This window comes from Chiloscyllium punctatum, chromosome 3 (assembly GCF_047496795.1).
Source record: "Chiloscyllium punctatum isolate Juve2018m chromosome 3, sChiPun1.3, whole genome shotgun sequence".
Taxonomy (NCBI): Eukaryota; Metazoa; Chordata; class Chondrichthyes; order Orectolobiformes; family Hemiscylliidae; genus Chiloscyllium; species Chiloscyllium punctatum.
Genome location: NC_092741.1, coordinates 154,205,345 through 154,223,640, shown reverse-complemented (window position 1 = coordinate 154,223,640; position 18,296 = coordinate 154,205,345). Strand labels below are relative to the sequence as shown.

General features: G+C 40.3%; 1 protein-coding gene across 1 annotated transcript in view; it reads left to right on the top strand.

Annotated features, from left to right (window-relative positions):
• The window catches only part of LOC140454461 (cytosolic 5'-nucleotidase 1A-like), a 75,681-nt gene extending 58,978 nt beyond the window's left edge, over positions 1–16,703 (top strand). Inside the window, exon 6 of the mRNA XM_072549219.1 lies at positions 16,416–16,703. Within this exon, the coding sequence (XP_072405320.1) occupies positions 16,416–16,703 (288 nt within the window). The remainder of the gene's footprint in view (positions 1–16,415) is intronic.
• Positions 16,704–18,296: the final 1,593 nt, after the last annotated feature.

Sequence of the window (18,296 nt, the reverse complement as noted above, 5' to 3'; positions counted from 1 at the left end):
TTGACATCCAGAAATTCCTGTCAGCAATTCTATGCTTCTCCAGAGGATACACTACTGAGGCAAACAATTAGAAAGCATTGAGCTAACAAGAGCTTCCATTTCTACGCGTGTTGCATGCACCTGCACCAGATTGTACACATGTACAAAGTTCTTAGTCACTTTTTAAAGAATTTCTTATAGTTGTTGAATGCTAAATGTCTGGTTTATTTTAAAGTAAAAGGCACATTATCACATTTTTGAAAGTGTGTTTAAGATATTTTAGCTTCTACCTTCATCCCAGATGTATGTGGGATTCTGCAGAAGGGTCATGGCACCAGAAACTCTATTTCTCTCCACAGTAGCTGCAGGCCTGCTGAGTTTCTCTCACAATTTCTGTTTCTCTTTCAGATTTCCATCATCTGCAGTTCTTTTTGTCTGCTGTTGCTGTATGTCCACACTGTATTTTACTATCTATCAATTTCCAAAATTCTGAATGAAGGCATTTAGTGTCTTTGAGAATACCTCAATGTGACTGTTCAGTCCGGGGGTTAACCCTGGTTCCATGGTGAGTGCAGGATGGCATACCAGGAGCAGCTGTGCAAAATGAGGTGTCAACCTGGGGCAGTTACCAAACAAGACTGCTTGCATGCAAACAGCATGAGCAGCAAGTGATAGACAAATCTGATCTGGTGATTATGGAATTGTCTAGCTCTCTCTATCACTTGCTGCTCATGCAGTTGTCACATCCAGTTGTGAATGGTGGTGGACGATTAAACAACACAGTGGAGGAGGAGGCTCCACAAATATCCCCATCCTCAATGATGAGAGAGCCAAGCACGTCAGAGCAAATGATCAGGCTGAAGTATTCATGGCAATCTTTATTCAGATGTACCAAGTGGATCTTCCAGTGGTCCCCAGGATTCCAATGCCAGTCATCAGCCAGTTTGATTCACTGCACGTGATATGAAGAAATGATTGGAAGTACTGGGTATGGGACCTGACAAAATTCTGGCAATACTCTGAAGCCATGTGCTCAAGAACCAGTCAAGCTGTTCCAGTATGGTTACAACACTGGGATCTACCCAACAATGTGGAAAATTGCCCAAGTATGTCTAGTACATAAAAAGCAAGTTAAATCCAACCTGGCCAATTACCGCCCCCTCAATCCACTCTTAATCATCAGGAAACTGATGGAAGGTGTCATCAACAGTGCTAAAAAGCAGTACCTGTCAGCAATAATGTGCTCAGTGATGCTCAGTTTGGGTTCCTGATCTTATTACAGTCTTGGTTCAAACATGGAAATAGAGCTGAATTCCTGAGGTGAGGTGAGAGTGACAGCTCTTGACACCAAATCCACATTTGGCCCCACGTGGCATCAAGGATCCTGGCAAAACTGGAGTCAATAGCAATCAGGAGGAAACTATCTGCTGGTTGGAGTCAAGCCTGCCCCATATGGAGATGGTTCTGGTTGTTGGAGGTCAATCAACTCAGCTTCAGGATATCTCTGCAGGAGTACTTCAAGGTAGTGTCCTTGGCCCAACCATCGTCAGCTGCTTCATCAATAATCTTCCTTCCATCGCAAGGTCCGAAATGGGGATTTTTGCTGATGACTCTGCAATGTATAGCTCCATTTGTAACTCCTTAGCAGTCCATACTGGCACAATATCCATGTTTGTGCTGATCAATAGCAGGCAACATTTGCATATATGCATGCCAGACAATGGCCATAGCCAACAAGATGCAATCTAACACCATCCCTTGACATTCAACGGTGTTGTCATCACTGAATTCTCCCAATAATGCCACCTTTTGGGTTATTATTTGAATTTGACTGGTGATTTAAATACAGTGACTACGAGGGCAGGTTAGGAATCCTAACCTGCCCTCGTAACTTACCTCCTGACTTCGCTGGGTTGAAACCCTGGAATTCCCTCCCTAAGAGCATTTGGGGTCAGTTCGCAGCACATGGACTGCAGCAGTTCAAGAAGGCAGCTCACCCCAGCTTCTCAAGGGGCTACTAGCAACAGGCAATAAATACTTGTCAGCCACTGATGCCCACATCCCAAAAGTGAATTAAAAAATAAGAAATTTTGCTTGATGGCATTGCTGTTGCTGAATGCCTGAATGTCACATGATGTCCCATTCAAAATGGCATCACTCTGCTGTTCTAGGCACTTTTCTACAAGGTTCACAGCGTGTGCCTGTGCTTTATTATTGACTGCAAAATCCTAGTTTAGCTTGTAATTCTAAATATTACCATTGCAAGTCAAAACCCTCACCAGCGTTTGAACAAACAATTCAACCATACTTACCCCAATGAATCTAATACAGATTCAGTAAGGTAAAACTTTGCTAATGGCTATGCACTCATGATTGATCGAGTTGGGTATGAAATCAAGAGCACAGAAGTGAGCTTTCTTTCTTTATTTTCCACCCACTGGGATATTTACATATGAGCTCTGGACAGAAAGCTTGGGATCTCAAGGGAGTGAGAAATAACATGCACGTTCTCCTCAAAGTCTCTGTAACACTATCCGTCAAAAAGTGGAGCTGCTAGTGTTGTACTCGGGTGGACAAAGTTAGAAATCACACAACACCACGTTATAGTCCAACAGGTTTATTTGCAAGTACCAGCTTTCAGAGCACTGCTTCTTCAGGTAGCCACCTGATGAAGGGTTTATGTCCAAAACATTGATTCTCCTGCTTCTCGGATGCTGCCTGACGGGCTGTGCTTTTCCAGCACCACATTCTCGACTCTGATCTCCAGAATCTGCAGTCCTCAATTTGTCCTTTCAAATATACCTCTTGGACTATAACCTGGTGTTGTGTGATTTTTAATCAACTGTCAAATCAGCGCAATCTGTGACTAGTTGCTAACATGGAATAAGCTGCATTTTATTACTTACCTGAGACTCTGGTTTGTTGAGGAAATGGTATTCCTGCATCATGAGAGAAAACAGGTCTACACTAAAGCAAGTGGCTCCTTTCTTCATCAACAGCAGCTCATTCCACGTAAACAGCTGGCAGGCCCATGCAACACTCTCGAGTTATGCTCAGCATTCTTGTCGCTCAACCAACTCCTAAAGAAGCTAAATGATTTAATTTACTTGTAGTCTCAGACGGACTTCTGGACCCACAATTGCAAGGGTAGAAAATTAGGCAGGGCCCAGAAATACATGGGGCCAAATTTTACCAAAAAGTATCACCAATGACTATTTCCGGCAAGGTAACTCTCTATGAACTCTTGAAAATTATCTCATGTTTCCCTCTTGTTCACCTCATTGTATACGCACCCCACCTCCATGATGCTGCAGTCCCACTGACTTGCACTAGTGACCTGTCCCGTGTAGGGACCTGCTTTGTGCTATTGCCACTTCAAGGGCCTCACATCACTTACAAGATTAACCCACACATTTCACATTTCGCTGCGAGATGGTGGCAGTGAGTTTTCCTTTTGGTTATGTATTCAGGATTTGTATGAGATTGGAAGGTAGCCTGTTCCAGTTTTCTGGCAGTCATTTTTCATTTACCACACACGTTAGTGATTCAGATGAAAACACAGCTTACACTTCACAGCATGACCTACAGGATCAGCACGTTCATCTCGCTGATCCCTCAAACCTTCATGTGCCTTTCTTTCGTGCACTGTTGTCTGCATTAGTTCTGTGCTTTCACACATTCCCACCCAGCTCTTTCATTCAAGTCTTTAACTCCCACCATTGCCTCCTGAGCCCTGCCTGACAACTTAGTCCTGGCAACTACCATGTTGCATTCTTCCTCTGTTAAAGCCCAGGGTGCAGTGATGTTAGTACTCCCACCCTCACTCCACAGTAAGCCACATCATCCAGTTTCTTCCCCCACTTATCCTTGAGCTGTTTGAGATCACCACTGCCCCACGCCTATATTAATGTCCCTTCTGCATCTTGGCATACTGACTCTAAAATTGACCTCCCAACTTGCCAACTACAGCAGTGGCACCTGATAAGAAAATTAGGCCATTCAGCCTCTCAAGCCTGCACTGCCTTTTGACATGATCAGGCTGATACACTGCAGGCCTCAACTGCTCTCTTGAGTCAGGACTGGCTAGACCAGCATTTATTACCCATCCCTAATTGCCCAGAGGGCAGTTAACAGTCAAACACATTGCTGAGAGTCTGGAGTCACGTGTAGGCCAGACCAAGTGAGAATGGTAGTTTCCTTTGCTAAAGGACAAGGAACAGTCGTTTCATGGTCATCACGAGACTCTTAATTCCAGATTTTTATTGAGTTCAAATTCCACCATTTACTGTGGCTGGATTCGAACCCAGGTCCCCAGAACATCACTGAGGTCCCTGGATGAACAGTCCAGTGACCACTAGACCATTGCCTCCCCAATTGCCTTTCCCACACATTAGGAAGATTCTTGACACGCTGTTAAAACCTAGTTGGAATATTGGACTTTTTTAACTTGATGTCAGCAATCCTGTTATTCCAATGTCATTCTAATTTCTCAATGCCTCAGTATTGCCCAGCCAACTCATTTTCACCTATTTAGGGTCTCCAATTTTGGCTTTTTTCTTCCTCCCTGTCTTACCATTATCCACCCCTTTGTTTACCGAACTGTTTCCCTCACTCTCTAGGCTCTTTCCCTGTCTATTCACTTACTGCTTCCTGTACACCCCCAACCCCTCCTTCACCTTCCCCTTTCTCTGTCTTCAGTGTAGATACCACCATTTCCTAGTGACTAATAGTTCTGAAGAAGGGTCCTGGTCCTAAAACACCAGCTCAGTTTTCTCTCTTCAGATGTAGAGGGTTGTAACGTACAGCACTGGAAAAGCACTTTTAGACTGTGACTCTCCAGCATCTGCAGTCCTCACTTTCTCTCTAAATCTCCAATTTTGGTGTCAAGTTTGCAGATGACACCAAAATTGGAGGTGTGGTGGACAGCAAAGAAGGTTACCTCAGATTACACCAGGATCTTGACCAGCTGGGCCAATGAGCTGGGAAGTGGCAGATGGAGTTTAATTCAGATAACTGTGAGATGGGAAAGCAAATCTTAGCAGGACTTATGCACTTAATAGTAAGGTCCTCGAGAATGTTGCTGAACAAAGAGACCTTGGAGTGCAGGTTCATAGTTCCTTGAAAGTGGAGTCTCAGGTAGATATTTTGTGTGTGTTGGGGTGGTTGCTTTCGTAGTACACACACAAAAGAAGTTGCATCAAGACACTATTCAAAAGGGCCACAACACACTGCAGTACACCAGAACTGCAAAAAGAGGAAGAAGAACAACTATACAATGTATTCGCCAAAAACGGATGCCCGCGCAATTTTATCAACAGATGCCGAAGGGAAAGACAACGGAACGAGGACATGCTGCAATCCAAAGGACTAGCCACACTACCATACATCAAGAGCATTTCCAAACTGACAGCCAGACTACTGCGACCACTAGGACTCATAACAGCACACAAACCAACAGCCACACTCAGACAACTCACCAGAACAAAGGACCCAATACCCAGCATGAGTAAAACCAATGTAGTGTACAAAATCCCATGCAAGGACTGCACAAAACACTACATAGGACAAACAGGAAGACAGCTAACGATCCGCATCCATGAACACCAACTAGCCACGAAACGACACGACCAGCTATCCTTAGTAGCCACACACGCAGATGACAAGCAACATGAATTCGACTGAGACAACACTTCTATTATAGGACAAACCAAACAGAGAACAGCCAGGGAATTCGTAGAGGCATGGCATTCATCCACAGATTCAATCAATAAGCACATCGACCTGGATCCAATATACCGGCCACTGCAGCAGACAGCTGGAACTGACAACCGGAAGCGGCAGATTCAAACCACTACAAATGCCGGAGGAAACATCACAGAAGCGCTTCACAGGAGGCTCCCAAGCACTGAGGATGTCACCTAGACAGGGGACGAAACGTCTGCAACATAAATTCCCAGCTTGGCGAACAGAACCACAACGATGTTGAATCTTCCTACTATAGACCTAATCAGGGTAGAGGTGGGAAGTTGGCAGTGTATTTGGCCTCAGGGAGGGCACAAGATTCCACCTTTTGTTCCATGAAGAACAATCTCAAAGTCTCCAGTTCCTGAGACCCTCTTCTCTGTTAGCATTCTGATAAATGAAATCTCTCCAAGACCTTGGCATATTTTCCAAACGTTATTATCCAAGACACGGGTTGCAATCTAACCCAAGAATTATTGAACATTTGCCATAACATCCCAGCTTTTGGAATGTAAACTTTTGTTGGAAAGCTTTAACAACCTTATTGATTTATTCTGGCCTGTAAAAGATTTCTGTCTCAACGTTTCCAAGCCTCTGTATTTCTGTACTGCCTTCAAATTAATATCATTTAATACTCATTGAAAGTGTATTACTTCAGACTTCTGTACGTTGAATTTCATCTGCGTTTTATGTGATGACTTCACCATTCTGTCTCCATCTTTCTCAGGTCTGTTTCCTCCACATTCAATAGATTACTTTTAGAAATTGTTTGAGGATACAGTGTATTAATAATTTGAATCATCTTGTACTGTGTATTGTATGCTTTGAAGCAAAGGGGTGAGTTAGGACCTTTGCTTTGTCAAACTCTCCATCACTGACATTTCGTTGAATAATTTCAGAGTCTGTTATAAACTAATAGAGATTGACTAATAATTGCTCAATACACTCATTCCTGTTCTATCTTGCATCTACTAAGATATTTGAAAGAGAATGATAAAGAGCTTTTAGAAGCTCCTCTGTTGCTATGGAAATAGTTCCACTTTCCAGATCCTCATGGACAGGGCCACTTCAACAAGTCAAGAATTTCATAGATTCCTTACAGTGTGGAAATAGGCCCTTCAGCCCAACAAGTCCACACCGAACCTCCGAAGAGTAACCCAGCCAGACCCATTTCCCTATATTTGCCCCAGACTCATGCACCTAGCCTACACATCTCTGAACACTATGGGTAAGTTAGCATGGCCAATTCACTTAACCTGCACATCTTTGGATTGTGGAAGGAAACTGGACCACACCCACGCAGACACAGGGAGAATGTATAAACTCCACACAGACAATCGCCCAAGGGTGGAATTGAGCCCAGGTCCCTGACGCTGTGAGGCAGCAATGTTAATTGCTGAACCACTGTGGTGCCAAATGTTTGTTCATCTCACACATTTAACTCATTTTCAAAACCTGTCCAACATAGCTCTCTTCAATTTGTTATTTTATTTTTATTTTTATTTTTATATTCAGTTAATTTTCTCTCTCAGTTCATAATTTTCACCTTTCTGTATCTCTCATTCTATATCTAATTTTATTCTATTGTACTTCACTCTATTTCCTTGTCCATCAGTCCCCTTCTCTATGTTACACTTTCATCAGTTGAGTAACTATACTATTCGTTAATGTGGTGATCGAAACTCAAGGGCAACATGAACATTATGAGTTTGGATTTCCAGGAATTTAAATATAATCTGATATTAAGGATGAGGTTAAAAAGGAAACCAAATTATAATCTGTTACAATTTGTGGCATTTCAGTCATATTTACCTCATTATATTGGCTGGACAGGAATATGCTACATAGCATTGACAAAAAGTATAATGAATTGTAAGTGTTGAAAAAGTACAGTAGGTATGAAATAGCATAGATGACTTCACTTTAAAGGATATGGTGCAGTAGATATTGCAGATACCTGGAGACTAGTTAACAAACGAAAAATTCCAGGTTATAGCATCTGTAGAAATTTAGTAAGCTGAATAAGAGACAGAATTGCAGCAACATTGTAACTGACACAGGGCTGAATTTTATCCAAAATTGGTAAACTATGATTTGGGGGGAATTTCATGGAGGGTTTCATTCTGATTTTTAGTAAACTGTTTCACACAGTTCTCTGCTGCTCACCTCATTGTGTATGCATCATGTCTTTATGGCACATGTACTGTCATGTGTTCACTCACAGAACACTGCCTGGGACCTTGCTGGAACCACACTGCCAACACCATCTTTACAGCCCAGTTGTGCACCAGTTTAAATGCTGCATGCCAGGAATTGCCTTTCACAAGTTGCAGTGTGGGAAAAACTGCCCCAGAAAGGCTTATCAGGACTAAGTTGTCACGTTGCTTTACTGACAGAGTGCTCGAGGCCCTGGTGAATAGGATACTGGAGAAGAGGAGCAAGCTATCCTCTTTACTGAACACATCAGTCTCATTATCTAGGGAATCAACATTTATTTCACTATACTTTTCCATTTTGCAAAATGGCAAAAGTCTTTACTGTTGTCTCTCTTTCTTTCCAGCTTGCTTTCTGTCATATTGTAATTTCTTCCTCTTCCTTATCTTTTTAGTCGTCCTTTTCCTGGTTTCCAAAATAACTTGCCAATCATCCAGCCAAATGTTAGTCTTCCCAGCATATGTTTTTTATATATATGTTGCAGCATATACTTTTGTGCATAAATGAACAAAGAAGTCAGGGATTAGATCAGAGTGGTGCTGGAAAAACACAGCAGGTCAGGCAGCATCCGAGGAGCAGGAAAATCGACGTTTCGGGCAAAAGCCCTTCATCAGAAATGAAAGAAGTTAGGGAAGCAGGCCTCTGAAAGAAAGTGGTGATGATGTAAAATATTATACATTCACTGACTGTGAGCAGCAGAAGACCTCAAAGTGCAGACAACATAGATCTAGAATATATTAAAACGATTTTCTGGAAATACATTTTTTATAACTAACAATGAAATAGATAATAGATTTAGTTGTCAGCCTAATGGTAAGGGAACATCTTGCAGGCAGCCGCCATGAAATGATTTATTTTGATAATCGTTTTGAGAGGTTGCAAGGTGACCCACACAGAGTTTTGAGTTTAAGTAAGGTATACTTTGAACAGATGAGTAATAATTTGGTCATACTAAACCTACAGACAAAGTTGAAAAATTTGTAAAGGGAAGGGACCTTACTATATATCACACTTTGTCTCCATGAGTTTGATAAAATACTGGTATAACAGTGCAAAAGTCAAAGTCTCTTGTGTAATTAAGTTAATGTGCTCAACAAATGAGGTGAAAGACTTTGGTGGTGTAGTGGTAGTGTCCCTACCCCTGCACTGAGAGACCCAGGTTCACATCGTACCTGCTCCAGGGGTGTGTATTCACATCTCTGAGCAGGTTGATTAGGAAAAATAGGTTAATTGTTTTTTAAAAAAAGACATTGTTGGTTCAAAGCATAAAGAAATGGAAATCCAGCATTCTTGGACCGAATCTTCCTAGTCTCTGACCAATGGGGTAAGGATGTGTGTTAAGAACATATAGTTCGATCAGAAAATTAGATCCTTGATGTTGGGATAGAAAAATCTGATTCTGCCACCGAGGTTGGAATGGTGAGGTGAGGATCTCAGCAATGAGCAGCGAGAGACCTTTTTACATGCCTCATTGTGTGGCCTCATTGACACACATGTGCCAGAGAAGAACTGCACAGGAACAATTCCCAACATGGAGGTCAGAGTAAGTTCCTGGTGCCTGGAGCACATCATTCCCCCATCGGGTCTCCACCTTGGGTAGCAGTCATCCATATCAGAGAGGGCATTCCATTGGCAATGATTGCCACACACCCAGTCTATGGAGGTTGGCATCAGTCATTCAGCAGCCTTACCACATCATCATGGCGTGTCCTCAACCCAGTTAGAATGCAGTTCTCCACCGCAGTGCTGCATTTTGGAACACACCAGCAGCTTTCACGAAAATGCTGCTGCCAGAACACTTTGTAGGCAGCCATCTCCCACACTGGGTAAAGATGCTCCTCACCTGCTTTCTCAGGATTCATTCATTCTGCACCTATTCGGATGCTCACCTCATCTCTACCTTTTTGTGCTTTGCCAACTTCGAATTTTAAAGGCTTTCCAGTACATGGCGTTCCTACACTGAAAAATGAGAAGGTGTTATGCTGTGCTGTACATTTGGGAAAGAACAGAACAGAGCACTTTGGGGCCAATGACTATAATTCTATTAGTTTTCAAATATTGATGGAAAAGGATAGACCCGATCTAAAAGTTGAAGTCCTAACTAGGAGGAAGGCTAATTTTGATAGTATTAGGCAAGAACTTTCAAAAGCTGATTGGGGGCAGATTTTGCAGGTAAAGGGACAGCTGAAAAATGGGAAGCCTTCATAAATGAAATAACGAGAGTCCAGAGACAGTATAATCCTGTCAGGGTGAAAGGAAAGGCTGGTAGGTGTAGGGAATGCTGGATGACTAAAGAAATTGAGGGTTTCATTAAGGAAAAGAAGGAAGCATATGTCAGGTACAGACAGAATAGATCAAGTGAATCCTCAGAAGAGTATAAAAGAAGTAGTGGTATACTGAAGAGGGAATTAAGGAGGGCAAAAATGGGATATGAGATAGCTTTGGCAAATCAAGTTAAGGCGAATCCAAAGGGTTTCTACAAATATGGTAAGGATAAAAAGGTAACGAGGGAGAGAATAGGGCCCCTCAAAGATCAGGAGAAAGTGAGGACTGCAGATGCTGGAGATCAGAGTCGAGAGTGTGTTTCTGGAAAAGCACAGCAGGTCAGGCAGCATCCGAGAAGCAGGAGAATCGACGTTTCGGGTTAGAGTACTTGGCTTGTATTTCTTTGATTTTAAAGGCTTGAACTGTGACCTATTAGACCTGTTTAACAATAAGAAGTGACTCAGTATAGTAGGTAAAGAGAAACTGTTTTCGTTGGTGGAGGAATTGAGAAAGAAGTGCAGAATCTTAAAAATTAGAGTTGGCCATTTAGGAGGGATGTAAGAAAGCATTTTGACCATACAAATTTAAGTAGATAGCTGGCTTTCTCTTAAGTAATAGAGTGGTGGATTATGAGTCAATTTAAATTTTCAGCTTTGAAATGGACACATTTATACCATTGCCAAACAGAGAGAGACATGTTTCAATCCACCACTCTGTCACTTAAGAGTGACTTTGTTGTTAAGCAAGTCATCTAATTTACTGAAAAATCAATTTCAGATTTACTGAAAATCTGATGCCCAACTCAACTGGATAATGGCAACATGAATACAGCATTGTCTTGATGAATAAAAGTAGTTGTACAATGGGGTTTTCCAGGGGACAGAACCTGGACCATTGCATTTCTTGATACTTATTAAAGATCAAATTTGAGGACACAAAATTTACAGAATACATAAAACTTGGATGCATTTTGAAATTTGAGGAGAATAGTAATAGACATCACGAAGGTATTGAACCCATGGCAGGTATATTTCAATGCAGAAAAGGGTGAAGTGACCCACTTTGGCAGAGTTAGTGTGGAGAGACAAAATAAACACAAAGGGTACAAATCTAAAATGGGTACTACCCCAGACACAACTGAGGTTTCAAGGTGGCAAGACCAATGCAGAAAGTCGTTAACCAAGCTTATGGAATCCTAGGCTTAATAAACACTACAAAAGAAATGAAGCTGTGATGAACCTTTATAAAACACTGATTGGGCCTCAGCAGGATTGTGTTCAATTCTTTGCACTGCACTTTGGAAAAGATACGAAGGTTTTAGAGAGAATGCAAAATAGATTTGTAAGAATGGTTCCAGGGACAAGAACTTCAGTTACTTACTTAGAATTGGTGAAGCTGGCATTGTTCTCCTGAGTGAAGAGAGGATTGAGAGCAGCATAAATAGAGGTGTTCAAAACCATGAGGGATCTAGACAGAATAGATAGAACTGTTTGCATTGGCAGAAGGGTGGAGAATAAGAGGAAGTTGATTTAAGGTGTTTGGCAAAAGAAACAGTGGTGCCACAAGGCCTCAAGTGGTTAGGACCTGGCATCTACTGAATGAGAATGTGATGGAGACAGATTCAATCCAAGAAAATTGCATAACTATGGAGAAAGGGCAGAGGACTAGATCTAACTGACTTGCTCTTCCAGACAGCCAGCACAGACCTGCTGTGCCAAATTACCTCCCTCCCTGCTGAAATCAGCCAGTGTTTCTATGATTTTGAATGTGCAATTTAAATTCCTTCAATAAACTAAGCATATTGAAGAAATTCAGTGCACCAAAAACTAAAAATGGCAGAATTCCCCAAAGATATCTAATAAATGGAATGAAATGCAGCAGCATTTACCACATTATGTGAAACAGAAAAGTTTGTTCAGATGTCTATCATATCAACATACCTCTAAGAGGCCTGAGATGTACTCTGTGATACCTTCAACTTGGCAAGAGTCAGTCCTTCATCTTCAGTCAGGAGTTTGATGAAGAAGTTTATCTTAAATTGGATGTTGGCTTGGATTTTGCAGTTGGAACAACAGGGTAGAGACTATCACCACATACCATCAACAGGAGTTAAAACAGATAGCATCTTCCTGTGTTTGCAATTGAATAGTTCAATGCAGAGAACCATGAGGTTGTTCATTGGTTACCCTTCTCTTCCACTAACGTGACTACATTGGTACCATAGTGACAAATTTAACATAACTCAAGGAGGACTTGAGGTTCATGCAGTGATCCATTGCATAGTTACCAACAAACTATCATAGCCTTAGGACTTAGGACAAGTTTAAAATACTTTGTTGTAGCAGTTGTTTAAAAGTCTTAATTAAGGACAAACAACCTCTTTGGCATGAAAATTAATTTCTATAAATGCTGGTTGTAATATCATCAGGATTAATTATACTGAAGATTTATGTTTTTTTTCTGTTAACCTCATTTATCTTTTCTCTCAATCCCATCTTTCTTTCCTCTTTTTATCTTGCTTTTCACACATAATTTCTCATTCAATTAAATATTTTAATTGACATTTCCTGGTTCTGCTGCTATGTGCCTCACTAAGGAGATTGGTTGAAGACAAATATTTTTGCTTACCATAGTCACACAGTTCCAAACTCCCCTGTAGAGGGCAACATACTGAAATAGATTTTTAAATACCATAAGTTGCTGTACAAAACCATATAGCAAGTCTATGCATGGCCATCTGCTTTAAAAGGTGTACACTGTTCACTGTTCACCACTAAATCTGAGCTAATACAACAAATCCTCCTCACATATAGATAGCATGACCTCATTATGTTTATGAATATTATTAAGGCTTTGTGTGTGAGAGTCAGGATTTCAGTAGAGAGGCCAAAACAATGCCAGTTTTCTGCCCTAAACAAGTTTTCATGGAGCAAAAACAAGCAAAAGTTACATCTCCCATTCTATAACGCTTTATAATCAAAATTACTGTTGCTTTCTGAGCATCGGTTGAACTAGAGGCCATCATTGATTCCATTTTAGTGATGTTTGTAGAGTCTAGAAGGAATAATCTTAACTCTCTATCTTCAATGCGTGAATAGTTTCTAGATCACTATTTTTCTTGTCATAAGCTGATGTAAGATGTCCCCTAAACTGGTGGTAGCATTCATTTTCTATGTATTGTTGATATTACCATTTGAAACTTGAGATGGGGTACTGCTGGCTTAATTTATCATATTTTAGGAAACCCCGAAAGTGTTTGTCTAAACGCAGAGTGGTTTCTATTCAATGAAAACATGAAGTGTTTGTAAACCCCTCCCTTGCCATCAGCAGTTGTGACTGGACACTGCCTGAGCTAGTAGATCATGAGGCTTTAGGTATTGCAATTTTATTTTTCATTTTGAAGATTCAAAGATGTCACTGACAGAATGCCTTATGTGCAGTTTAGAACAACATTATACTAAATTATAAATTGGCAAATATTTTGAATTTTACTGAAGAGTGGACCATGTTGCCAAAAGATTTTATTTTTCACACAGGGCAAACACAAGATTGTCAAAATTCAATCGCTCATAACAGTGCTGATTGGTTGTCAAGTCAGATGGCACCAGATTATAGTCCAACAGGTTTATTTGAAATCACAGGCTTTCAGAGTGCTGTTCCTTCGTTAGGTGAAGTCTTCAACCTGATAAAGGAGCAGTGCTCCGAAAGCTTGTGATTTCAAATAAACCTGTTGGACTATAACATGGTGTCATGTGATTTCTGACTTTGTCCACCCCAGTACAATACCGGCATCTCCACATCATGGTTGTCAAGTCAACTTTGGTGGGCTAAGGCAATGCTATCGAGAGAGAAAATTGGATTTATAAACTCGCAATGTTCCAGGTAATTCAAAACGTTCAAAAGGTTTGAACATTTTACTTTTGTTTCCAGGAATAGGTCCCTGTTTATGCAAATGTGTTGCTTCCAGCAAACATAAATGAGTCACATTATGAGCTCCACTGATTATCTCAAATTGGCTGTATGGGTAACTACTGATGCATTCAGAATGTTCAGTGTATGTTGCCTATTTGAATGAATCACATCTAATGGCAAACATTTTGCAACATCATGTATGGCTTTCAGTGCCAGTGTGATGTCAAGTACATGAACCATACATCCAGCAAATGGCTGATTGAATCAAAAAATTGTTCCTTTAGTTGTTGAAAATTGACTGAGTGCACATTGTTCTCAAAATGCCCATGCTTCAAATCCCAAACAAACAAAGTATGTATTGAACATTCTTGAATGTTTGAATAGTTACATAATAACCAATTTAAGATAATAAGTTGATGTTGTAATGTTCTTTTTTTTACGCTCACAAGAAACAAACTACATCGATAAGTGGGACTTGTTTTCTATGAAAGAAAGAAACATGTTCCAGCGTTGTGCCTTCTCTTGAATTGCTCAGGGACCCTGGGAGCCTATATTTTTCCATTGCTTTCTCTGTGGTAATGCCTAACCAACCAACCAAGAGTTGGCTTGCTAAATAATAGGCATCATTTTCCTCTTACGGCAGAAATTGTTGCAATCATTCAAAACTTAGCATGTGTGTATTAATTGTTTTAATGAATGCAAAATGAAAACTTTGACAACATATCTCTCTTCATGATTTGGAGATGCCGGTGTTGGACTGGGGTGTACAAAGTTAAAAATCACACAACACCAGGTTATAGTCCAACAGGTTTAATTGGAAGCACACTAGCTTTCGGAGCGTCGCTCCTTCATCAGGTGATAGTGGCTACCACTACCACCTGATAAAGGAGCGACGCTCCGAAAGCTAGTGTGCTTCCAATTAAACCTGTTGGACTATAACCTGGTGTTGTGTGATTTTTAACTTTATCTCTCTTCAGCAATATTGAAAAAGAATTGTTGAAAAATATTTGTAAGATATAGATGGTGAATCACAGTGAATAATTTAGATAAATGTGAGGTTGTTTCAGTTGATTATATTTAGTTGCTTTATTTGATTTAATCAGATTTATAAAATAATGCAGTATTTAAAAGACAAGATCAAGATTTCAGAGCACCACTCCACTGATAGCAGTGTGACAGAGTAGGCACATTTGAGAATGAATTGGAAGCCAAAGTTGGATGGAGATCATATTGGAAAGCTTCTGACTAATGGGTGTGTGTCTGTACATTGTCAATTCTGTCAAGTGAAGGGCAAGTTTTATCTCATTCTGCCAACAAATTGATGGAGAATGTAGACCTGGCTGTACAGGTGGGCTCAACTTTGGCTGCACCAATGAAACTGCACAGTGCTGAGTTCAGAAACAAAGAGATTCCCCTCTTTCTGCTGGGATTGCATTTAGGACAAGCAGAAGTCTCACCTCTTCCTTTCATCAAGCCTTTGCTCAGTTTCCCAGAGGGTTGGACTACAAGTGGAAACTGACATCCCTGAGTCTTGTCATAATTCCACATGTCCGTTGGCGTCCTACAATTGGCATCTTAGAAATGCCCTGGACCCTTAGCCTCTTTGTGTCTTTGAAAGACCAGTTTTAGAATACTCTTGTGCTACAAATGATTTTTTGAAAGATTTGTATTTATATAATATTTTCAAAGCTTGAAGGTGTGTCATTTGAAAAAGTCAATGGCTATAGCAAACATATAATGCTTAAAATAAATATAAATATAGTGAGTTAAAATCCAACATTTCTTTTGCTGTAAATGCCAGGTAATATTCTGAGCTTTCCAGCAAGAAAATATATGCCACATCATTGATGTTGATACATTAATATAGGAGTTGGTTCTACAATGTAGTCGGGATCCAAAAGCCTTTTAAAGTCTGGTGGTTTTCCATAATCAGCTTCCATTCCCCATCAGAAGTTCATGAGTGGAAATATTCTGTAATAGCCTAAAAGGAAAAGGAAATATTTTGTAGTGAGATAGTTGGAGACCTTCATACACTCCTATTGAAAGCCAGTTTGGACTGGCATACAAAAAAGCCTCGAAGAACCCTTTTGAGAATTATGACCGGGGAAATGATGTATGATTTTGATTCACTTGAAAGGGTGATCCTAACACAAAAATATGAGCTAAAAGATCAATAGGCCTTGTGGTTGATTATCTAAAATTCCAGTGTATAACGTTAACAACACTTAAATGTATGATCAGATTTTGGAAAATGTTGCACGCAAACTGTTTCTGAAGTTATCATTCACCTGTTTCACAAATAGGGCGTCCTCGTAGGATTTCTGGAATCACTCGGAAGACTCCAGAAAAAGTTTTATGCCAAAAAAGAACGTTTGAATTGCCCAATCCGAGTATACTTGATCGTAAAAAAAGGCGGTTCAGCTGTTGGATTAAAAGCTTTGAAGACGATTCGTTCCTGGGGGCTGGATGTTGATGAGACATTCATCCTTTCTGGCTTGTCAGCAGTAGAACTTCTTAACAAAATAGGCCCTCATATTTACTTTGATGACCAGATGTTCCAGTCAACAAATGCTGCAGCCATTGCACATTAAAGGATGCCATGGTCCTTGCAAAAGTCATGTTGCAGTTTTTCAGAGTACGAACTGTACACTACAAGGAAAATTAAAGTTACGTTACCGAAACATTCCAAAGTTGTGTGTTTTATTGTGAATTATATCTGGATAAAGTGATATCCTTCAGAAGAAATTATCAGCAAGAAGCAAGTATTTGCTCAGGATGATGTCAAATTTAATAAGAATTATCCTTACTATATGTATTTAGTTAAAAATCGCATGACACCAGATTATAGCGCAACAGGTTAATTTTGAAGCACTTGCTTTCGGAGCACTACTCCTTCATCAGGTAGCTAGTGGAGCAGGATCATAGGACACAGAATTTTAAGCAAAAGATCATCGTGTCGATATATTGAACAAACCTGGATTGTTGTTAAATCTTTCATCTTTTAGAATGGGTTGCAGGTTTCGAATCATTAAGACGTAGATCCAAGAATTTCTTTCAAGTTGCATTCCCAAGATAACTGCAGGTTTTATAAAAAAGTGATATCACAGCTCAGACAATGCATTAAAGGTGTAAGGTTGCAGTCTTTGTGTATTCCAATATTGAGCTGAAAATGTGTTGCTGGAAAAGCTCTGCAGGTCAGGCAGCATCCAAGGAGCAGGAGAATCGATGTTTCGGGCATGAGCCCTTTTTCAGGAATCCCCAAAACGTCGATTCTCCTGCTGCTTGGATGCTGCCTGACCTGCTGCACTTTTCCAGCAACACATTTTCAGCTCTGATCTCCAGCATCTGCAGTCCTCACTTTCTCCTATTCCAATATTGAGTCAGACTGGTTCTATTTCCAAAGTAGGAATTTATAAAATGTCACATGGATTATAAAAACTATTGACTGCTGACAAATTGTGTGCTTTTTGAACAAAATAGAATGTATCTGCAAATACAATTCTGCAAATGCAAATTCACCCCATAGATTTATATGTGTGTGTGTGCGTGCACTAGAGTCATAGAGACGTATAGCATGGAAACAGACCCTTTGGTCCAACCAGTCCATGCCGACCAGATATCCCAACCCAATCTAGTCCCACCTGCCAGCACCCAGCCCATATCCCTCCAAACTCTTCCTATTCATATACCCATCCAAATGCCTCTTAAATGTTGCAATTGTACTGACCTCCACCACTTCCTCTCTAAAAGCTTGTACTTCCAAATAAACCTGTTGGGCTATAACCTGGTGTTGTGTGATTTTAAACTTTGTCCACTCCAGTCCAACACCGGTATCTCCATGTCATTTTTTTTAAGTCAGTACGTTTGCATTTCTCATCTTTTGGATGGCTATTCTTAAAGCATGGGACAGTCTTATTTTCAACATGTTTATGAGATCCAGATGTTAGTTAAGCCATTTTTTTCTGAATTGAAAAAAACATTCTCTTACAAATTGTAAAGATCAATCTGTCTGTTTAATCTAAGGCTGTGATATTAAACTCCTTTATGTAATTGTCAATTTTATGTATTTATTTTTCTTAAATTAGGCAGTTTCTCAAATATCAGTGCTTGTTTTTTATATACTTTTATGAGTTTGAATGTGTCAGGAAGGAAGAGCAAGGTTTATTCTAGTGCTGTTTGCTGTT